We start from the raw sequence: 25,118 nt of genomic DNA, 5'->3' as shown, positions 1-25,118 counted from the left end.
AAACATAAGTGCTAATTCATTGTTATCGATTGCCAAACCTTTCCTTGATTCCCCGAAAAAAGTATTGGTACAGATAACTCAAAATTTCACTTAACTTCAAATTAAGTTTCAATGTGATTTTACGAAAAACAGGCAGTGCATCACAAAATTTAGGCAGCAAATATTCATTATTTAAAGTATCAGAATTATTTATTTTAGTTACAAATTTGATGAACGTAGAGTTCAGTATAGGCCGGCAGCTGAAAGCATCTCGCATAGTAGTATGACGCCTATTGATGACACCGTGCACGGACTGTTGCGGTCTTATTTCTGGGTGGATCTGGTTAGACTCACTATCGCCTTTGCTGATACGGCTTTTACTGTTTATCCCCTGTTGCTATGCAAGGTCGTCTGAAAGATCTATTATCGTGAAAATCGCCTGTAGATTTGAATCGTTTTATTAAACGGCCAATGATTACGGGTTCGTTGGTTTCGATGTCGCCCGTGGCATTCTGCTGCAGCTTCCGGTTGACTCATGGCTGCTGCCTGGATGAGAACCATTTCCGCCTTCTCCTCGTGTTTGTACATTGCACCAATGCAGAACAGACCACACTACAGAGCTGTGGTAACTGGTGCACCTTCATTACCCTTCAGTCGAACAACCTTATTCAATTGCCTCACAGAAAAACCAACCATGTGGCGCTACGCATTGCACGCGATTAATCGTTACGTCAGTGTGGTCGTTGTGGTGGGTCGTTCCTTTCGTTGTAGTTTTCGTTACCTCCAATAATGCCAAATTTACCCTACGGGACATGTCTTTTCTATTCTTTTGTATTATAACTATTAGACTTAAAGAAAACAGAGATTCGATAGGGAAAATTCTACTACGTTTTCAAGTATTTCACGTCTTTATTGATAATATGCAGTACATTATAGGATATTACAGAAAAGTGTGCGATATATGGTTACAATTGATAAAACCAGAATAAATAAGTAAATTATTAAATACAAAGAATATCACACAACCTCAAACAATGAATTTAAAATTTTGATGTATGAGGAAAATATATGTTTCTTTTTTATTCTAATGTCTGACAACTGCAGAAGTTCATTTTAAGTAAATTGTCTTTAGTGTTTTCCCTTAAGACAGTATGCCTAGCCTGCGTTATTTTAAGTAATTCTGAAGACATTTGCAATAACCCACAGCCTTCAAAAGCTATCACTTGACTCATTTTCTTTGAAGAATACTAAACTGTGGATTCACGGCATCAAAATTTTATAACAACAACCATCAACAACGTATTCAACTAAATAATGAAAATAAATATTATATAAGCTTAACTGTATCACTGGTTCTAAATTAATTTTCCCCTCGATAACAAATCATTAGTAGTTATATCTAACCTCATACGCCAGTTTTTACACAAATCATATTGTACACACGTGTGTCAACAAAACACACACACACACACACACACACACACACACACATTGAAGTACTGGTATATATAAAATGAGCCATGATAGAAGCTGCTACAACTAGCGTGTACTAATGAGTTGTGATCTCCGCTTCACTTAAATAATGAAATTATCTTAAGTAGTTCTTAGACTCTAGCAGAATCACAAAATATGTTTATCCATCGTTTTTATTTGTACTAGAGACTATATTTTTATTACAGCACTTAGAGTCACCAGATGGAACTGTATTAATATATGGAATATTTTCATTACACTTGTACGTCTTTTTAAGTTTCTTGATATCCTTCTCACTAAGCCCTTTCCGTTGACCAATGGTAGCATTTTTGTCCTGTCAACAAAAATCTGTGGTTATTAGAACGACAGTTATTGTTTCGCATAACAACGAGTTTTGTGAGTAAGAAAAATTATTACATATATTACAACTGTTTCTTGGAAATCAGGTGACTTCTGTGTGCAGATATGGTGCCAACTCCCTCCAGCGACCTACCAAGGCTTCATTGCTTTCATGCCACAGCGTGCCGCCGCTGTTATCTGTGCGAAAAGTGGACATACCGGCTATTGGGTAGATGGTCATAATTTGTGTATATTGAGAGGAAATTCTGGTACAGCAAAGTTATGTACGTTGAGCCGAAATTCTGGTACAGCAAAGTTATGATTCGCTTATGGACTCTGAGCATACATTTCCCCATAAATCTATTTGTTGGGCCATATCCTCCACATTTTCTCTTTTGCTTACATTAATAACGGAACATTCCAAACACACAACAAATGCCCGCTCTGTAAGAAAGAAATGAAAGATTATGTCACTGGCGTACACAGATCTGTTACTACAAAAGTGGGAAACTTTGTGGCTTAGATACTACTAGGTGACAACAGCTCACTATAACTTTTTATTCTTAAATTCTGCAACCCGGGTCAACACTTGACATGTAGTTCTAATGCAGCGTTTTATTGTATAGTGCTGCCGTTAGTGAATGAAGTTACAAATACATGCATTACCCTTGAGCTGGTCACAATGCTATTTTGTTCGCGGGCGGAAGAACGCATTTGCAGGTTTCTTGGAAACAATAATTTTTAAGAACTAACTACCTTAAGGTAAGCTAATATAAATAAGTCGCATATGTTGACCATTCTGTACAAGAGCTAAATCTTACATAAAATTTTCTCTAGCAAGTGGAAAGCGAAAAGAAATTATCTACCTATAAGGCAGAAGAAAGTGGATGCAGAAAGCAATGCAAACCACTACATGAAAGACACATAATGTATATCGATAGGAAATGTGGCCGGTAATTTAAAAGTGTAATGATGATCTCTCCTTTGACAAAAGATTATTGGTAAGTCCCGCATTCGTATCTTCGGGAGGGGAATGTGAAGGGGGAGGGAACCACGAGAAAAAGATTCAGTAACCAACGAAAGCATAACATTGTACGAGACAGAGTGCGGGATATCAGAAGTTTGAACATGCTAGGGAACCAAGAAAACAACTGAAGAGAAGTGAAAACGCTCGCTCTAGAAATAATGTGATTTAGCGAAGTACGATGGGAACAATATAAGGATTTTTGGTAATAAGAATATAGAGTAATATCAATAGCAGCAGAAATTGGTTTAACTGGAGTACTGTTCGTTAGGAATAAGAAAGTAGGGCAGATAGTGAGATACTATGAACGGTTCAGTGATAGGCTTGTTCTCATCAGAATTGATGACATGCTACGCCAACGTATGCAATTCAGGTATACATGCCGACGTCACAAGCAGAAGATGAAGAAGTAGCGGAAGTATATGAGCTTATTAAACATGTGATTCAATATATATGAGGAGCATATAATCCAATTATCATGGGGATTGGATTGCAGTAGTGCGAGAAAGAACAGAAGATCGAGACAGAGTAGAATACCGGCTCGGAAGTAGGAATGAGAGAGGAGAAAGACTGAATGAGTTGTGCAAAAATTTTGTTAGTAGTAGCGAAGACACGGTCGATTCCACTTGGATTACGCCATGGCCCGACAGACGTTCTGCTCTGGGGAACATTCACGTGGGCATCCATGGGTCCAATGGAGCTCGGGTAAGGGCGTAACTATAAGCAGATGTAGACTCGGATCACAACGAATTTAGTAATGAAGAACAGACTGAAGTTTAAGAGATTCGTCCAGAAGACTCAATGTGGAAAGACGTGGGATACTGAAATGCTGAGGATTAGTGACGTACGTTTGAAGTTCTCTAAGGCTGTAAATATTTCGATAATGAACACCACAGTAGATATTTCAGATGAAGAAGAAATGACATCTCTAAAAACGACTGTCACAAAAAGTTGAAATGACGAAGATAAGTACAAGGAAGGCAGCTGCAAAGAAATTTTGGTTAACGGAAGAAATACTTCAATTAATCGACGAAAGGAGGATGTACAAAAATGTTTAGTGGAAGACAACGATAAAGCAATGGAAGACAACAGTCAAGCAATATATGTTATTTGGGAATAAAAAAGTGCTGAGAAGCCAAGGCGAAATGCTCTGGGGAAAATGCAAAAACGTGAAGAAACTGTAAAAGTAATCGTCGTCGGAAAAAGTGATTCAGCATACAGAAAAGCAGATAGAAAAGTCCAAACAGCCTTCGATAACATTAAGAACAAGAGCTGCAACATTAAGAACCCCACGTGAATTCCATAATTAAACACAGAGGAGGAGCGAATACGCGGAACGAGTAAATTGATCTACGCGGCAGAGGACTTGTCTGCTGATGTGATGAAATAAGAAACTGCAGTCGATATGGAAGACATGGGGCATCCAGTATTAGAGCCAGACTTTAACAGAGTTTTGGAAGATTTGCAATCAAGTGAGGCTGGAGGGACAGGCAACATACCTTCGGAATTTTTAAAATCATCAGAGGAAGTGGCAACCAAAGGGCTATTCAAGTTAGTGTGTAGAATTTTTGAGACTGGAGACATATCATTACTCGGCAAAATAGCATCCACACAATCTCGAAGATGGCAAGGGGAGATAAGTGCAAGAACTGTCGCACAATCAGCTTAACGACTCATGCATCCAAGTTGCTCACGAGAACACTATACAGAAGAATGGAAAAGGAAACTGAGAATCTGTTAGATGAGGACCAGTTAGGCTTTCGGAAAGGTAAGGGCACCAGAGGAGCAGTTCCGACGATGAGGTTGATAATGGAAGCGAGACTTAAGAAAAATCAAGACACGTTGATAGGATTTGTAATCTTGGAAAAAGCGCTCGACAGTGTAAAATGGTGCAACATGTCTAAAATGCTGAGAGAAGACGAGTAATATACAATATGTACAAGAATCAAGAGGGAACGATAAGAGAAGTCAGGGATGCCGTCTTTCGCCCCTATCGTTCAGCCTATACATTGAAAAACAGTGACGGTAATAAAGGAAAAATCCAGGAGTGGGATTAAAACTCATGGTGAAAGGATATCAAGGTAAGATTCGCTGATGGCATTTCTATTCTCAATAAAAGTGAGGAAGAATTACAGGAACATGTTGAATGGAATGAACAGTCGATGAATACATGACATGGATTGAGAGTAAACCGAAGAAAGACGAAAGTAATGAGGAGAAGCAGGAATGAGATTAGTGATAGATTTAACACCAAAAGTGATGAATTAAGAATAACTTAATGAATGATTTGAAAGAAAATTACGCTATGGATTCTTGTCCGAATTTTCAGAGACAAACAGAGAGAGGGAAACGGACAAATGGGATATCAAACTGACCAACGTATGTAAATGAAGTGTCGAATAGGTGATCTCTTCAAGGCCTAGACATTTTGCACATAAAAAAGTTGCAGCTGTGTGATATTTAACTGTCAAAGTGGGTTCCTTCGAACAAAGTACTGACTTCAGGGCGTTACAAGAACAAAAGATGGTATGTAAAAGTATCTAAATTTTGTCTGAGATTGTACTGATCTCCTGGTGTCGAAGTACATGATAGAATCGAGATACAAATTTCAAGGTTTTCAGGCTACTAGACAACACAAGAAAAAGAGACAATAACCCCGTCCCAACCAAAAAAGAAGAAAAAGGAAGAAAAAATATCAATGGTGGAGAGAGAGGCAGGAACACAAAAACCTGGAAGAATGACACGTGTCAAAAAACTAGGTTTCTGAGCTGTAGTCTCCTTTGTGAGAAATATATGGTTATCACGTGAATGGAAAAAGATTTTTTTGTAGTGTCAAATGCAAACTACTTGTAAAAGAGTGACAAAGTTTCATCATTATAGTTGAATCAGAATTACCAGCTAATTTCGATTGTTCCCTGTTAGAAACATTTCATTATAGTTTACTGAAAAAACTGGTATGCATGTTCGCATAGCTGTCTATTAATAACTTTTATGCTGCGTTTAGGAGCTTTGTAAGCATAGGTTGATAATACTTACTTTTGGCACAATTGTAGGCTCACGATTTTTAGAGAATGCTCTCTTGCTGTAATGCATTACGCTATCGTAGTCGTAACCAATTCCATAATCCGTTACGATCGTCTCATTGTATTTCTTAAAATTGTTTTCGTGACCTGATTAGAAAAGAACCAGAAAGATATTTTTTAATCTTAAGAAAAGTCATTCTATTGTAACAGGTGACATACTAAAACATCTCGTGCAAGCAGACAAAGGGAGACAAGCAAATGAATATTTTATTGCTTTGCATAATATCCCTCGCGTTACTGAAGGACAATTCTCTTAGCTCCCACCTAAACTATGTTAATCTGTATTGGCATTTTCCACAGAAATCTTTTGTGGATACTAGTTGACGCGTGAGAATAATGCCCACTCTGTCCTGATCAGTCACCGGTAGGTAATATAGTAATGGAGAAATAAGTAAGTGCAAGCATTTATTAATAAAAGGTGTTGTTATTTTGAGTAGGGGTAACAGATATTAGTCTCACTGTAAAAAATCGATACCATTATATACAATATGTTTAATTGTAAAACCTATAAAAGTCAGATATTGTCTTGGTCATATTGATTTCCTTTTTTTAAAAAAAACTCTGTATTTTACAAAACTTCTTTGAAAACAATGTTGAAAGTTATAACAGCACAAATATAAATATCAATAAATGCGTGGACTCGTGAAAAAGCCAAAACCTCTGTATTTTACAAAACTTCTTTGAAAACAATTTTGAAAGTTATAATAGCACAAATATAAATATCAATAAATGCGTGGACTCGTGAAAAAGCCATGCAAAAAAAAAAATTAAAAATATTCTGATAAATGCAATCCAGCCCTTTGAAGCGCCTGCCCTTGTGCTATTATTAACGGTCATAGCGAAAACCACTTTTATTGGGAGTAGTTTTCTTATCTTTTGGAAAGGCATGGTGGATCAATGGTATGAGTTTAATGCATGGTGTTAACACAGTTTTATCGGAATCAGTGAATTTGGCAGTGATGATGTACTTGCCTAAATGAGTTATAACTAATCTTGCACCACTAATTAATACCTGATTAGTGTTATGACTTATAATTAACATAATAATAACATTTTAAAGCACCTGATGAAATGGTAAACTGGGCGCATTTAGTTAAAGAGTTCAAGAATTCTACAGGAGGAAATTTTCTGAGAGCATAGCACGCGCGAATAAATCGTGTACCAAACTTCTACAACAACTGGCGTCAATGATACAGACCTGTAGTTATGTGCAATTGTTCGACCGATCTGGTTCGTTCACATGGCAATCTACGACAGTTTGCTGCCAAAAGAGGAGCAGGTTCCTTCTAACACACAAGGGACTCGTTGGTTCAAATTACGAAACTCTTACAGGATCATTCTGTTGTTCGTCTGTCTGTCTATTTGTCTCTCCCACTGTTAAAACCATTTTTCTCAAGAACGACTGGACGTATAAAGTTTAAATTTATGTCTCACATCAATGTCTACGGTCCACTGGCGGTTCAAAAAAGTGAAGCTTCTAAGTAAATCCAATCAAAAGCTACAGCCACTTAAGTCACATATTTTGATACTTGAAAATTCTCATCGGAACTTGTAGCGTACTTCCATTGAACTAGGTCATGAAATTTGTCAAGAAGCAAAGTTTCACAGTACAAGTAAAGGGAAAAATCCTAAAGTTGTGAATCTTGAAATATACCATGGGAAAAAAATGTGTTTTGTTATCCGACTGCCTGTACGTCCGTCCGTCTATTAATATTCCTTTTCCTCAAGAACGGGTAAACGTCTCCAGTTACAATTTGTCACATACTAAGTCTATAGTCCCTTGGCGGTGTAATAATGTAAGTTCCAAAGTCAATGCAGTTATTTATATCACACATTTTGATATTCGCAAGCTCACTCATTAAAACCTGTAGGATGATCTAGAATCGTGAAATTTGGCAAGGAGCAATGTTTCACAGTATGAGTAAATGGGAAAAAAACAGAAAACTGTTAGTTTTCAATTATATCACACAAAAAAATATTTTTTTTCTCTTTTGTTATCCGACTTCAAACTTAGAATCAAAGCATTCCCGAAAGTCTTGGTATTCCCGGGCCCGTTATCTTGCCATTATCGATGTCGATAGCATGCAAAAAATTGTCGAGATTCTCCGTTCCCGGGATAGATGAACTGTCTTTATGGCAAAAAATTAGGTTTGTACGGAACCCTCGGAGCGTGAGCCCTATTCGCACCTGGCCAATTCTTTCCAGTTCCGGCTTTTATGTTACAATGTCCCGAAAAACCTGGTCAGAAGCGGGGAATGGAAACTATTTTTGGTTTTCCTTCGGGCAGCTGCCACAGCCTTATGAAACTTCTGAAATGAAAAAAATTTCCGCTTTCGACTGTGATTATAATTTACTTTGAGCTATTCGCCAGTTGCGGCTGTTATACCATTTCCGAGTAGTTGCTGACGAGCAAGAGTACAGCCACTAAGCTGTCTACTTTGTGGGCAAGCATAAAACGCGGTAGTAGTCATGCCCAGCCTTTATGTTTGTCCGCTGTATGCTGCTGGCTGAATAGCTTCGTGGGCTGTGCTCGTGCATGTCAGATACCACTTGGGGATACCAGAAGAGTGAAGCCTGTCGAATAACTAAAAGTAAATAATAACTACAGTCGAAAGCGAAAAATGTCATTCACCGTGAGCCCAAAAAGTTTCGAGAATGGATTAATAAAAACTGCAGAAAGTTAAGATGTTGGTTTTAATGCTTTAGGTGTTTTACAAAGTCTCCTCCCTGTCAGAAAAGGCCTTCTTTGAGATGTTCTTCAAATGACACGTCATGGTGGATTGAACGTCGGTTATATCGTCGTAGCGTTGACCCTTAGTGTGAATTTCCACGCTCTGTCGTTTTATGGTAGGTTTGTATAACACCAAGGCTCCATAATCGTGGTAGTTTTTTTTTTTCAGGAAATAATTGTTTGCATTTTGTATTTCAATCCAGTTGCGGCAGGAGACCATGCCTCGTTCTTTTTGTTGATGTGGGAGAATCTTTGTACATACTTTATCTTCTTTAAAACATTCTGGAGAATGTCTCGGTCACTTGATTTAGAGACTATGCTCCATTGTGATTTGTGGCACAAAGATGTTGACACACTGCGGCCGCTCGCCGACTACTTCACACTGCCTGCTCACAATTCACTGGTCGAATGCAGATATGTTGTTTACAGTTGGTAGTGTGAGCTGCCACCCTACTAAGTGCGCTAGCCGGGAATAAAAACCTTCCTTGGCATTTTTGGGGGCGGTGTATTTTTAATTTAATTCTGGCACAAAGGGTACCACGCAAAAATATGAAGCCTAGTGTATGTGCAAGTGTACTTGTCTTTGTGTGAACGAAGTAAAGCCGATCACTTGCTAATACGTCTTCCCGGATGGGTAGAGCTAGCTGTTCGATATCCGATCCAGCGCGGTTCTTTACAAATAAATACCAGATCACCTGAAAGAGGTGCAGAGGACGCCCCAATTGGAAATATTTTGGAGGGATTTTCCAGCTACGTCATTTGACTCACATACAAGGAAAACAGTTCAACAGTGTGGTCCGATCCGTGGTGCCTCAACTACTTTTAATCAATTTTGAGACGACGCATCTGAGGCAAAATAGACTCTAAGACGGAATCAAACTTCGCACCACGAACGAATTATCCGAATGGGACGAAAATTTGAACCAAGATAATGCCCACCTTCACACGGTGAGAGTTTCTACAGCTTGTCTTTGTGTTTGCCAAACCCTACCTTGTCCAGCTAGGTTACTGGATTCTCCCCAATTGAGAACGTTTGGAGCGATCTTTGCTGTTATTTCTGTGATACATTCATCGATTTCCGCATATTCATGGCTGCTTCGTCTGCACAGTGTATCTACCTGTGATCTTTGAGGCGTGCGTGGATTTGGCCGACGTCTAGTGAGGGCGTGACAACCATATTCATGGCTGCTTCGTCTGCACAGTGTATCTACCTGTGATCTTTGAGGCGTGCGTGGATTTGGCCGACGTCTAGTGAGGGCGTGACAACCATACACGGCTTGCTTGCCTTGAAGGAAAACAAGACGGTCTGCTACAGTCTATTCCGTTTGAGCTGCTCTATACTTTGTAGGAATGGTATGTTTTGCTCGTCTCGTATGGTGAAACTTGGTACTTCCACCAATGCGTTAATGTTGAACCGATTTACGTTGGAAAAAATTAGTTTTTCTTTCAGCCACTACGTGCGAAGATGGCGTTGTACATCATCTCGAAGAATTCTCATGTGCTCATAATGAATAAATTATGTAAGTGACGATTAATAATGAAATCAACATTATGCCTTTGTCACTTGTTTGACCCATTCTGACCACTTCCTGTTCCTAGCTTATTACATACGGAAACATTTCTGTAGGTCTTTCTAGCATTCACAGCGCCAGATGTGCACCTGGTGACCAAAATTGGAACGATTTTTTTCGCTGCGCGAATCGGGTCAGCATTGTTACATTAGAGCATCTACCAAGTTTCGGTACCATACGATAACTACTGACCTTTGTGAGTAGCTACTCTTTAATCCATTATAAACACACATCATATATACAGCTCCGTTCTATGCATGTATTCTGGAACATAAGGTACGGCATTTCTTCACTACACGACATGCTGAGCTGCACCGAAGTGACAAATGTCATGGGATAGCGATATGCACATGTACTGTAAGGTGGCAACGGTCTTGCACCTTACATGAGTCCATTTAACGTGACTGTAGTCACTTTTCGAGCACTTTAGGTCAATAAAAACGACTGACAGCGGCGAAATCGCTTTGTAGATAAATAGTTGTTGTTAGTTGGAGTAATACTCTAAATTACGGCGTAGAAAATCTATGTGGAAATGCATTGGCCCGCTGACTAGGTAATACAGCGAGAATTACGCAATTTTGTAATTATAAGATTTTGCGGAGATGCAGAATGCGAGACAGAGCTCGGCTACCTCCCCGGCTCGCCGCCGAAGGCCACAGCCTGTCGGCATGAATGGGGAACTGGGGAAGTTCTGTAATCCGTTTAGAGAGGCTACAGCGGCTGACAGCCTCTGGGGGACGCGCGGCTGCAGGCGTTCGAGTGTTTACCAAAACAGCGCAGTGGATAGCTGGACGGGCTTTCCTGTGCATGCTCTCGCCTATGTCCCGCTAATTTTACACCTTCGAGTAACTCAAGTGGGGCAGGCCAGGAGTTCCGAATAACGAAACTTTCAATGAAAGAGTCTGTGTTTGCTACATCGTGGAATCTTGCCTGGAAAATCTCGAGTGATCTCTTAGGAGAAAAATTCCAGTATACGTGTTATTGCCCACAGCTGTGGTTCTTCCCAGCCGGCGTGGACGGAGTTTACTTGTGAAATTTTGTAGAAAGGGAAGAATTGTGGAAAAGAGTTCTATTTCCAGACCGTGCATTGGTCAGCACTGGCAAACTAAGTATTTTGAGAGCTTCTAGTGATGTGATTCTGTCGGTAAAAGTTGAGATGGGAAAACAGAGGTGAAGAGCGATCTTGCTCGACTCTCTGTAGAGGTCTTCCTTTCTGGGATCTCGTACCGAGAGAACGTTAGCCAACTCGTCTCCCGTCTTGGTCTTTCGCTCTGTGAGGACGTTAGCCGCGCCAGCTCTTTGCTGCCGGGAAGATCGTTGCAATTAGAGAAGTTTACGGACAGCGGTCTGTTGTACGAGTATTGTAGGAATGTACTTTCCGAGACGCCACACGCCAACCGCACAGCCGCGCTGTCGCCGTCAGAGACCGCCTCTGGAACAGGAATATTACGGTGAGGTCGCTGCCACTTCGGCCTGTGTTAGGAGTAACGTTAAATAGTTGGATCACGTGCAAGTGCTGTTTCCACAGAGGTTTCACGATAAATTGGGGTGTAGTGGTTCTTCGTATTTTACGTTTTGTGTCGATGTCAGTCGGTCAGCCAAGTTACAAGAGACCGCGTTTTGGACCAATTTTAACACAGTTCACAGCCAATGCAAGTTAGGAGGGTAGTGTGTGAATTGTTCATTGTGTTTTATTGAGCATTGATTTGAAGGTTATAGTAAAATTATTGTGATTCAGTAGAGCCTTTACATTCAGTACTTGATCCTGAATTCAGCCTTATGCTTATTTTTTTATTTTTGTGTATATGTTTGATGTCACTGAACACCCTAAGTGTTCGTGATCGTTCATATTCGGAAGTAAAAATAAGTGTGATTCTTCGTCAACACTACCACCGTCGATTAATTACGGGTGACAGGGCCACATTTAAATCTAGCGTTGTCCATTTTTGCGCACAGTTCCACTCCCTATTTCTCTGTAAGTTGTTTGTCAGGAGCGGACACACGCAAAATCCAGACAAGCAACGGGTGGGGTGTTACAATACAAATGACAATACAAAAGGCGCCAGTATTGCGTACACAAGGTATAAAAGGACAGTGCATTGGTATTGTCATTTGTACTCAGGTGATTGATGTGAGAAGGTTTCCCACGCGAATATGGCCGCACGACGGGAATTAAACAGAATTTGAACGCAGAACGCTTGAGACATTTCATTTCTGAAATCGTTAGGGAATCAAATATTCTGAGATCCATAGAGTCAAGAGCGTGCCGAGAATACCAAACTTCAGACATTCTCTCTCACGGACAACGCAGTTTGCGTCGAGATGTCAGTACTAATAGACAACAAGCACTGCGTGAAATAACCACAGAAATCAATGTGGGACGTACGACGAACGTATTCGTTAGGACAGTGCGGCGAAATATGGCGATAATGGGCTATGGCAGCAGACGACCGATGCGTGTGTCTTTCATAGCAGCACGACATCGCCTGCAGTGCCTCTCCTAAGACTCGTGACCATATCGGTTGGATTGGAAACAGTGGCCAGATCAGATGAGTCCCGATTTCAGTTGGTAAGAACTGGCGGTAGTGTGTTGAAGATCCCACGAAGCATGTGACACAAGTTATCAACAAGGTACTATGCAAGCTGGTGGTGGTTCCATGATGGTATGGGATGTGTTTACATGGATGACAAGGCGCCATATCACCGGGTCGTTTGCGGTTGGTTGGAAGAACATTCAGGACAATTCGAGCGAATGGTCTGGCCGCCCACTTCTCCCGACGTGAATTCTGTTTTCCCTGAAATACTAAACACCTTTTTTCAAAGTTGTTTCACAGAGGAAGACCGCACTGCAGTTCCTTCTCTAAATCCTCGCACAAACGAAAAAATGGCTGACATCGAAATAAGTGTCCAAGGAATAGAAAATCAACTGGAATCACTCAACAGAGGAAAGTCCACTGGACCTGACGGGATACCAATTCGATTCTACACAGAGTACGCGAATGAACTTGCCCCCCTTCTAACAGCCGTGTACAGCAAGTCTCTAGAGGAACGGAAGGTTCCAAATGATTGGAAAAGAGCACAGGTAGTCCCAGTCTTCAAGAAGGGTCGTCGAGCAGATGCGCAAAACTATAAACCTATATCTCCGACGTCGATCTGTTGTAGAATTTTAGAACATGTTTTTTGCTCGAGTATCATGTCGTTTTTGGAAACCCAGAATCTACTCTGTAGGAATCAACATGGATTCCGGAAACAGCGATCGTGTGAGACCCAACACGCTTTATTTGTTCATGAGACCCAGAAAATATTAGATACAGGCTCTCAGGTAGATGCTATTTTTCTTGACTTCCGGAAGGCGTTCGATACAGTTCCGCACTGTCGCCTGATAAACAAAGTAAGGGCCTACGGAATATCAGACCAGCTGTGTGGCTGGATTGAAGAGTTTTTAGCAAACAGAACACAGCATGTTGTTATCAATGAAGAGACGTCTACAGACGTCAAAGTAACCTCTGGCGTGCCACAGGGGAGTGTTATGGGACCATTGTTTTTCACAATATATATAAATGACCTAGTAGATAGTGTCGGAAGTTACATGTGGCTTTTCGCGGATGATGCTGTAGTATACAGAGAAGTTGCAGCATTAGAAAATTGTAGCGAAATGCAGGAAGATCTGCAGCGGATAGGCACTTGGTGCAAGGAGTGGCAACTGACCCTTAACATAGACAAATGTAATGTATTGCGAATACATAGAAAGAAGGATCCTTTATTGTATGATTATATGATAGTGGAACAAACACTGGTAGCAGTTACTTCTGTAAAATGTCTGGGAGTATGCGTGCGGAACGATTTGAAGTGAAATGATCATATAAACTTAATTGTTGGTAAGGCGGGTGCCAGATTGAGATTCATTGGGAGAGTCCTTAGAAAACGTAGTCCATCAACAAAGGAGGTGGCTTACAAAACACTCGTTCGACCTATACTCGAGTATTGCTCATCAGTGTGGGATCCGCACCAGATCGGGTGACGGAGGAGATAGAGAAGATCCAAAGAAGAGCGGCGCGTTTCGTCGCAGGGTTATTTGGTAAGCGTGATAGCGTTACGGAGATGTTTAGCAGACTCTGCAAGAGAGCCGCTCTGCATCGCTTTGTAGTTTGCTGTCCAGGTTTCGAGAGGGTGCGTTTCTGGATGAGGTATCGAATATATTGCTTCCCCATAGTTATACTTCCCGACGAGATCACGAATATAAAATTAGAGAGATTAGAGCGCGGACGGAGGCTTTCAGACAGTCGTTCTTCCCGCGAACCATACGCGACTGGAACAGGAAAGGGAGGTAATGACAGTGGCACGTAAAGTGCCCTCCGCCACACACCGTTGCGTGGCTTGCGGAGTATAAATGTAGATGTAGAATCGAGAGGTCTGTTCGTGCACAAAATCCTTCACTGGCAACAAATTCGCAATTGCGGATAGTTATAGAGGCAGCATGGATCAATAGCCGGCCGCTGTGGCCGAGCGGTTCTTGGCGCTTCAGTCCGGAACCGAGCTGCTGCTGCGGTCGCTGGTTTCGAATCCTGCCTCGGGCATGGATGTGTGTGATGTCCTTAGGTTAGTTAGGTTTCAATAGTTCTAAGTTCTGGGGGACTGATGACCTCGGTTGTAAAGTCCCAAAGTGCTCAGAGCCATTTGAACCATGGCTCAACATTTCTGCAGGAGACATCCAGGGACTTGTTGAGTCCATGCCATGCCGACCTGCTGCACTATGCTAGGCAAAAACAAAAGCAGTTCCGTTGCGACAATAGGCGGTACCCCGTGGCTTTTGTCGCCTCGGTGTATGATGGAACGGTGTGGTCGCTCACTACATTTTATCGAATAAGTATCAGGATGAAGCTTGCGATTACGATCTCTGTGAGACACGTTCCGTTTTGGTGTGTTGTTCCTGATTCGTAATCGGGTTTACCATGCCACTGTCTCATTCACCAAATAGTTTTCACATTTTCTATTCCTTTTCAAACGTAGGTTAACGAACTAGTCTTTGCATTACTGCGTTGAGAGTAGTAAGTGTTTTGAGCAACCTTAATCGATTTGCGCTATGTAATACTTCACTAATTTTGAAACACAATAATAATGATGAAGTTAATGCAAATGTCGTACCCTTATTTCAAATTCGCACCTTTGATAAATTTAGTTAGTTAACGTACTGTTTTTATCAGATAGTAGAATCGGGCACCCAGAGGGCGAAGCACACTGCCTGTGTGTAAGTTACTAACTAAATGTTCTGGTGTCTAATCCAAATCAGCTTTTTCAGTCAGAACCATTGCTGCTCGTAGTAGATATTAACAAAGACGGCAAGTTTACTCGACAGTTAATATACTAACTTTGCAATACTGTGGTGCTACAAGACCATTTGAGTGAAATATAGCAACTTAATATTTGAAAGCATTAATTTAAGTTTCTGTATTGCCTGCTATGTAAATATTGAACATCGTCAGGAAATCTTCTGGAAGAAAAAATAAACAGCCTGTCGGTTGGAAAATTGAAGGTTTATTTAAACCCCTTGACCATGGTTTCAATGTTTATAGAAACGCTTTCTTCATAAGGACATGGTGACAAAAGGATTACATGTTGTGGCGGAGGTACATTAAAATATAGCCGAAAGGCTTCGAAAAATATAAAATTTCACCTCCATAATGATTAAAACATGAACAACGTGGTGGCTGTCGTTTAGTATTATCTTGCCGCTATACAACTACGGCAATTTTATATTTTACAAAGCTTTTCGGTTATATTTTAACGTACCTGCGCCTTATCATGAAATACACTTGTCATTATGTTCTCCTGAAGAAGACTTTTTTTTTTATAAACGTTGAAACAATGGTCAAGGGGTTAACATAAATCTTCCATTTTGCAACTGACTGAGTTTTTATTATTTCTTCGACAAGTTTCATCTCACAGTTGCTGCTCTAGCCGTGTACAAAATTTTGCCATCGTTAGGAGCATTCAAGTTGGATTCAGCAATGGGAAGGTTAACCAATATAACACTAAAGTCTTACAGATACTGGAATGATGTTACGTTGCGTTGTATAGATGCCTGCAAAACCATAACAGAGAATAGGAAGAGTGAATTTTTTAAAATTTGGGCCTTATTCATTTTTGAAGGAAAATGGGACTTAGTACCATAAAGCGTTGCAGTTAAGATAATAAGTAATATCCATTCACTATGACGACACCATACAAGGTGCATACTTTCTCACCTGGTCTAATATTTTCCCAGTGTATGTCTATGAAGGAGTCGCGGTCGTGGGAGCTATGCTGATGGTGGAATCCAAGGACGTGAAGAAACTCGTGAATGACAGTGCCCTTGCGAAGACACGCAGGAGCTTGCAGGTTGACTACCTGGCCACCACGTTTCCTTCCTATGTAAGACCAGCAGCCTGTAGCATTTCCTTTTATTTTAACGAAGTCCTCGTCACCTTTTTGAAATTCACGAATGACTACGCAGGTACTGTCGCTGATTTCTTTTAAGGCACTGCGAATTCGACTTGTTTCTTCTTCCGCTATAATATAAGAATAATGAAACAGAACTTATTAATTTTGTGTAATAGTAGACATTGTAGAAAGTTAAGATATTTGAATATAATGACTGATTACAGTGCTGCATACCAACAGTAACGATATTCCCCATGATTTCAGGCGTTCCCCAAAGTAGTGTTATAGGCCCTTTGCTGTTCCTTACCTACATAAATACATAAACGATTTGGGAGACAATCTGAGCAGCCGTCTTCGGTTGTTTGCAAATGACGCTGTCGTTTATCGATTAATAAAGTCATCAGAAGATCAAAACAAACTGCAAAACGGTTTAGAAAAAATATCTGAATGGTGCGAAAAGTGGCAGTTGACCCTAAATAACGAAAAGTGTGAGATCATCCACATGAGTGCTAAAAGGAACTCGTTAAACTTCGCTTACCCGATAAATCAGTCTAATCTAAAATCCGTAAATTCAACTAAATACCTAGATATTACAATTACGAACAACTTAAATTGGAAAGAACACATAGAACATGTTGTGGGGAAGGCTAACCAAAGGCTGCGTTTTATTGGCAGGACACTTAGAAAATGTAAGATCTACGAAGGAGACTGCCTACAGTACGCTTGTCCGTCCTCTTTTAGAATACTGCTGCGCGGTGTGGGATCCTTACCAGATAGGAATGAGGAGTACATCGAAAAAGTACAAAGAAAGGCAGCACGTTTTGTACTATCGTGAAATATGCGAGAGAGTGTTACAGAAATGATGCAGGATTTGGGCTGGAAATCATTAAGAGAAAGGCGTTTTTCGTTGCGACGGAATCTTCTCACGAAATTCCAATCACTAACTTTCTCCTCCGAAAATATTTTGACACCGATCTACATAGGGAGAAACGATCACCATGATAAAATAAGCGAAATCAGAGCTCTTACGGAAAGATGTAGGTGTTCATTATTTCCGCGCGCTACACGAGATTGGAATAATAGAGAATGTGAAGGTGGCTCGATTAACTCTCTGCCAGGCACTTAAAAGTGATTTGCAGAGTATCCATGTAGATGTAGATGTAGATGATAACAGCCACAAGATGAAATATGGGCAGCCTAAAGTTAGAAATATTTTAATCCTTAGACAGTTAAACTGGAGCGCACCCAATATCTATACTGAGGAAGGAGCGTAAGAAACGGAAAAAAATCGTGACACCAAAAAACAGAGTAATGAAATTTCGGTAATACGTTTGTCTAGGTGATTTATTTAAGTGATTAACATGGCAAGACCACACTTTAATTTAAGCGCGAGATAAGTCATTCAAATGTGAAATGCTGGTACAGTAATAACCGACGTAACAGCCAGAACGTTGTATGCAAACTTGTAAACGTGCCGTGCATGCATTGTGTCGTACAGGTGCCGGATGTCAGTTTGCTAGATGGAGTTCCACGCTGTTTCACTTGTTCGGACAATACACGGACAGTTAATGCTGGCTGTGATGACACTGCACTCGTCGTCCGATGCTGTCCCATATGTGCAGACATACATGCTGACACTCTGTGGAGCATATTGCGCTACAATAGCGGCATGTGAGCGAGCGTTATCCTGTTGGAAAATACTCTCTGGAATGATGCTGTTCATTCTTCTTCTAATAATTTCCGGGTATGCAGCCGGATACCGTCGACATTCTGCCACGATATTTCGGCCCAGAGACGTCCGGCCATCATCAGGTGAGTACACAACTACTGAAGAGCCCAGGTGCAGTCGCGGTATTTATGCCGATTCTCGCGCACGTGTTGACATGCGCGGCATAGCCGAGTTGTACGTGCTGCCCTCGGTGGTGAAAGTAAAAGATCATCTAGTCATTGAGTATCGAATGACGCTGTCTATTCCGCTGTGAATCTATAATTTTAATAACAGGATTCCAATTTTTATCCAGTTGAAAGCCGTTGTCACGATTTATAAGATTATCGGCAAGACGTATTTCCACGGGATACATGCGGACGTGCATTGTCCTGTTGGAACAGCAAGTTCCCTTGCCGGTCTAGGAATGGTAGAACGATGGGTTCGATGACGGTTTGGATGTACCGTGCACTATTCAGTGTCCCCTCGACGATCACCAGAGGTGTACGGCCAGTGTAGGAGATCGCTCCCCACACCATGATGCCGGGTGTTGGCCCTGTGTGCCTCGGTCGTATGCAGTCCTGATTGTGGCGCTCACCTGCACGGCGCCAAACACGCATACGACCATCATTGGCACCAAGGCAGAAGCGACTCTCATCGCTGAAGACGACACGTCTCCTTTCGTCCCTCCATCACGCCTGTCGCGACACCACTGGAGGCGGGCTGCACGATGTTGGGGCGTGAGCGGAAGACGGCCTAACGGTGTGCGGGACCGTAGCCCAGCTTCATGGAGACGGTTGCGAATGGTCCTCGCCGATATCCCAGGAACAACAGTGTCCCTAATTTGCTGGGAAGTGGCGGTGCGGTCCCCTACGGCACTGCGTAGGATCCTACGGTCTTGGCGTGCATCCGTGCGTCGCTGCGGTCCGGTCCCAGGTCGACGGGCACGTGCACCTTCCGCCGACCACTGGCGACAACATCGATGTACTGTGGAGACCTCACGCCCCACGTGTTGAGCAATTCGGCGGTACGTCCACCCGGCCTCCCGCATGCCCACTATACGCCCTCGCTCAAAGTCCGTCAACTGCACATACGGTTCACGTCCACGCTGTCGCGGCATGCTACCAGTGTTAAAGACTGCGATGGAGCTCCGTATGCCACGGCAAACTGGCTGACACTGACGGCGGCGGTGCACAAATGCTGCGCAGCTAGCGCCATTCGACGGCCAACACCGCGGTTCCTGGTGTGTCCGCTGTGCCGTGCGTGTGATCATTGCTTGTACAGCCCTCTCGCAGTGTCCGGAGCAAGTATGGTGGGTCTGACACACCGGTGTCAATGTGTTCTTTTTTCCATTTCCAGGAGTGTATTTTAAAAAATGCCATTCCTGGGAAATCAAGTTTAAACATTTTATTTGATATTATCTTACATACGGAGCCATGCCAGCTCCCTTAAACGTTGTCATATCATCAAAAAAGCCAAGCGTAGAGTTTTCATGCCTAAAAAGACATTTTTAAATTTTTTTTTTTTGGATACGAGCCCGACGACTGATTTGAAGGCCTTCGAGTCACCATCCCTCAAGACTCAGTGTAGCACACACCTCGTTCCTGCTGTGAGCGTCTAAACATAGAAACAACTGTGCGGCACCATAACCCCACTAGTTCCCTCATAATTCTTGGCACAATTTGTTTTATGACTTTCACTTGTTTCATTGTCAACTGATTTACACTGATGGCAGTCCTTAGTTAGTAACTTCGATGTCTAAAATTTTACCTGTGTCTACACCAGTGGCAGTTGCAGCTGTGGCCTCTCTTCTGCCGTGTACCATCAACTGCCACATAAGTCCGTCGTGTTATTTAATTCTACTGCCTCTTTAGCAGCGGCTTGCATAGAAGCAACAACAACAGGAGGAGATTTGAGTTTAACGTCCCGTCGACAACGAGGTCATTAGAGACGGAGCGCAAGCTCGGGTGAGGGAAGGATGGTGAAGGAAATCGGCCGTGCCCTTTCAAAGGAACCATCCCGGCATTTGCCTGAAGCGATTTAGGGAAATCACGGAAAACCTAAATCAGGATGGCCGGAGACGGGATTGAACCGTCGTCCTCCCGAATGCGAGTCCAGTGTGCTAGCCACTGCGCCAACAGATTTGACACATTCACCAATTACTTCGGTGCACTTATTTGACCTGGTTTGTGGTTCTGACAAGTTCAGCATCGCACATAATACTTGACTTGCAGTCAATCCTTTACCTATTCATCTCATTCCACACAAGAATCTAACATTGCTCTCAAACAATTCATTCTTGTGCCTTTGAGAAGTCAAAAATGACGTAGAGAGCCTGTAGATTTGCACTGAGTAACAAGTTTGTTAGCTAGTCCAGTCCTTGCAGATGTTTCCCCAAAGATGCTAATTTGCCCACCACAAACCTTATATGATACAGCATATTGTAAAACGTATCCTAACACACTCAAATCTAATAAAAGATAACCCAAACTATTTACATGATCCCCTTTGTCAATAAATAAATCCTCATGGTTTCCCAGTTTCCTCCTCCAAGCACTAGTAGACGTGTCCTATTTGTGTGTCTGTGAAACATCTGTTTCAGGATCAGCATTGTATTCAGATCCAGTAGTATCCTGGTTTCCACGGAAACGTCGCTTCTTAAAAGAACTCTTTCTTTTCGTCATGTTGAAAAGAGGTATAAGAACGTGTACTCCAAACCACTACGTTTACAGTTCAACCCTTATAAAACACTACACTCACAAAGTAAATCCACAAGATGCATGTGCAATGCTGTCATTTCTGTTTACACAGTGCATCCACCCTTTTAACATGAATGCAAGGAATAAATAGCTGAAAATCACAGGCTTGTAGGTGGAATAGTTCCAGAGATAGCAAGTCAATTCAGAAAGACCAGATGCTTTTACTCTTGCACTATTAACTTTGAAATGATAAAAAGTGTATTTCTAATTGGAATTAATCGACAAATGACGCATCAAATTATTCAGGAGAGATCAAATACTACTAAGAGATAATAATCAGAAAATGTCACTGTTTGACCAATTTCACCATACGTACTCCCCTTAAATCTTTCCGTGCAAGCTCTGATTTCTCTTATATTATCATGGCGATCATTTCTCGCTAAGTAGGTGGGAGCCAACAGAATATTTTCGGATTCGGAGGAGGAAAGTGGTGCCGGCCGCTTTAGACGAGCGGTTCTAGGTGCTTCCGTCCGGAACCGCGCTGCTGCTACAGTCACAGGTTCGAATCCTGCCTCGGTAATGGATGTGTGTGATGTCCTTAGGTTAGTTAGGTTTAAGTAGTTCTAAGTCTAGGGGACTGATGACCTCAGATGTTAAGTCCCATAGTGCTCAGAGCCATTTGAACCATCCGGACGGCCACGTGGCACTACCGAAACGGAAGACCACTGTGTTGGGCGTATGGCTCTGGCGCATCGTACTGCACCTGCAGCAGCAATTTGTGCAGCAGTTGGAACTCCAGCGACACAACGATCTGTTACAAATCCGATGCTTCAAATACAGCTCCTAGCCAGCCGCCCTGTAGCGCTCATTTCACTGACCACAAACCACCGCCATATGCGACTTCAGCGGTGTCAAGCGACGAATTATTGGAAGGCAGGGTGGAAGTCTATTGTGTTTTCTGATGAAAGCTGGTTCTGCCTCGGTGCCAGTGATGGGTTAGGAGGAAGCCAGTTCCATAGTGCTTAGAGCCGTTTTGAGAAAGTTGGTGATGAAATTTCACGGCAAGATTCTGCCGCAACGAAAAACGCCTTTGTTTTAATGACTGCCACCGTAATTCACGCATCACGTCCGTTACATTCTCTCTCCTGTTCCACGGTAATACAAAACGAACTGCCCTTCTTTGGACTTTTTCGATATCCTCCGTCAGTCCCATTCGGTGCAGATCTCGCAAAGCACAACATTACTCCAGAAGAGGGCCGACGAGCGTGGTTTAGGCAGTCTCCAGTCGATCTGGTGCATTTTATAAGTGTTCTACCAATAAATTGCAGTCTTTGGTTTGCTTTACCCACAACATTATCTATGTGATCGTTTCAATTGAAGTTATTCGTACTTGAAATCTCTAAGTATTTAGTTGAATTTACAGCCTTTAGATTTGTGTGATTTATCGTGTAACCGAAATTTAGCGGATTTCTTTTAGTACTCGTGTGGAGAACTTCGCACTTTTCGTCATTTAGAGTCAATTGCCACTTTTTGCACCATAGATACATTGTCTCTAAATCATTTTGCAGTTGGTTTTGATCATCTGATAACTTTATAAGACTGTAAATGACAGCATCATCTGCAAACAATCTAAGAGGGCTACTTAGATTGCATCGTATGTCGTTAATATAGATCAGGAACAATAGAGGGCCTATATAGCACTTCCTTGTGGAACGCGGGACATTACTTCTGTTTCACTCGATGACTTTCCGTCAATTACTACGAAATGTATCATACCTGACAGGAACTCACGAATCCAGTCGCACGACTGAGACGATACTCCATTGGCATGTAATTTGATTAAAATGGTTCAAATTGCTCTGAGCACTATGGGACTTAGCTTCTGAGGTCATCAGTCCCCTAGAACTTAGAACTACTTAAACCTAACTAATCTAAGGACATCACACACATCCATGCCCGAGGCAGGATTCGAACCTGCGACCGTAGCGGTCGCGCGGTTCCAGACTGTAGCGCCTAGAACCGCTCGGCCACTCCGGCTGGCGCAATTTGATTAGAAGACGCTTGAGAAGAACGGTGTCGCAAGCCTTCTGTAAATCTAAAAATACTGAATCAATATGACAACACCTGTCAATAGCACTCATTACTTCGTGAGAATAGAGAGGTATTTGTATTTTGCAAGAACGATTTTTCCTGAATTCGTGGTGACTATTTGCCAATAAATCTTTTTCTTCGAGAAGATTCATTATGTTCGAACATAGAATATGTCCCAAAACACTACTGCAAATCGACGTTAGTGGTATGGGTTAGTAATTCTGCGGATTGCTCCTATTTCCTTTCTTGGATACTGGTGTGACTTGTGCCACCTTCCAGGCCTTAGGTACAGATCTTTCGATGAGCGATCGGTTCTATATCTTTGTTAGATATGGAGCTATTGTGTCAGCATACTCTGAAAGGAACCTGACTTGTATGCATTCTGGACCGGAAGTCATGCCTTTATTAACTGATATAAGCTACACTGAGGAAATCTACTTCTAAGTTTCTAATGTTGTCAGTCCTTCTAGATTCGAATTCTGAAATATTTACCTGGTCCTATTTGGTGAATTAGTTTCGAAAAACCGTGTTTATTTACTCTGATTTAGTGGCACTGTCATCAGTGACATAACCATTGTTATCGCATCTGAAGGTATTGGTTGCGTCTTGCCGCAGGTGTGCTTTAAATATGACCAGAATCTCCTTGGGTTTTCTGCCAGATTTCGATAGAGAGTTTTGTTGTGGAAACTGTTAGAAGCATCTCGTATTGACGTTCGCGTTAAATTTCGGGTTTATTTACTGAAGTCTGTAAACTACTAGGTCTCAGGGAGTGTAACTGTAAATAGTGAGTCGAAGCGTCCGTGAAAGCTAACTTACAAGGTAGCACATCTGCCGTACATGGCTCATCAGATTGAAAACATTTGGGTACACCTGAAGATGTGGCAGAGTCCCTGAATAACTGTACAACTGCAAGCGGATGTTTTAATCGCGAACAAACTTTACACTGAAGAAAAAAATCGCAACACCAGGAAGGAGTTGTGCGATGTAAGCGAAGTTGGCAGGCATTTTCCAATAACTGAAAGATGATGTCTATTGAAATTTCGCACTAGTCGCTTAAGAATGGTTCTAGTCGCGCCACTATGAGGATACAAATCAGGTATGCTACAAAATACAGGGCGTAACGGTCGTGAGAGCAAGTTACCTTTGAGATTGGACGTGGGAGTTAATGTCAGTCAAGAATGCCTTTAAGGCGACATAGACACTATTACCAGAACCTCACTGACTTTGAAGGAGGTCGTGTAATAGGGCTACGAGAAGCTGGATGTCCCATCTGAGATACTGCAGAAACACTTGGCAGGAATGCAGCCACTGCAAATGACTGCTTGCACCGGTGGTCACGAGAATATACGGTCGCAAGAAGACAGGTCTCCGGACGGCCACGTGGCACTACCGAGAGGGAAGACCATCGTGTTCGGTGTAAGTTTCTGTTGCATCATACTGCAACTGCAGCGGCAACTTGAGTAACAGTTGGCACCACAGTGACACAACGAACTGTTACAAATTGGTTGCTTCAACGACAGCTCCAAGCCACACGCCTTGTAACATGCATTCCACTGACCCCAAACTACAGCCATTTGCGACTTCAGTGGTGTCAAGCGAGAGCTCATTGAAAGGTGGGGTGGAGGTCTGTTGTGTTTTCTGATGAAAGCTGATTCTGCCTTGGTGCCAGTGATGGCCGTGTGTTGGTTAGCAGGAGGCCCATTGAGGGTCTGCAATCAACCTGTCTGTGTGCTGGACACACCCAGAGTCATGGAGCGGGGCGCGATTTCGTATAATGGTAGGAGCTCTCTTATGGCTGTTCCACGTACCTCGACTACGAATTTCCTCGAGCTGTTTTGCTACCAATAATGAACAGCAAAGGAAAGGCAAACCTACGTTTCTAGCACTTGTAGACTCAGAGAAAGCTTTTGCAAAGTTAACTGGAATACTCTCTTTCAAATTCTGAAGGTGGCAGGGGTAAAGTACAGGGAGCGAAAGGCTGTTTACAGTTTGTACAGAAACCA

At 42.1% G+C, this 25,118-nt stretch overlaps 1 protein-coding gene across 2 annotated transcripts in view; it reads right to left on the bottom strand.

The window, feature by feature from the left end:
- Positions 1-873: 873 nt before the first annotated feature.
- Positions 874-25,118, bottom strand: part of LOC126270673 (zinc metalloproteinase nas-14-like) — a 164,322-nt gene continuing 140,077 nt past the window's right edge. Inside the window, exons 4-6 of one of the 2 annotated variants that reach the window (XM_049974089.1) lie at positions 16,446-16,748; positions 5,852-5,985; positions 874-1,800 (exon numbers count right to left, since the gene is read on the bottom strand). In XM_049974089.1, the coding sequence (XP_049830046.1) occupies positions 1,642-1,800; positions 5,852-5,985; positions 16,446-16,748 (596 nt within the window). In that variant the 3' untranslated portion in view covers positions 874-1,641. The remainder of the gene's footprint in view (positions 1,801-5,851; positions 5,986-16,445; positions 16,749-25,118) is intronic. The other variant, XM_049974088.1, reaches the window with a different exon arrangement.

The sequence above is a fragment of the Schistocerca gregaria genome, chromosome 1 (assembly GCF_023897955.1).
Source record: "Schistocerca gregaria isolate iqSchGreg1 chromosome 1, iqSchGreg1.2, whole genome shotgun sequence".
Classification (NCBI taxonomy): Eukaryota; Metazoa; Arthropoda; class Insecta; order Orthoptera; family Acrididae; genus Schistocerca; species Schistocerca gregaria.
Note: the sequence above shows the minus strand (reverse complement) of the source record. Positions and strands in the feature narration are given on the sequence as shown.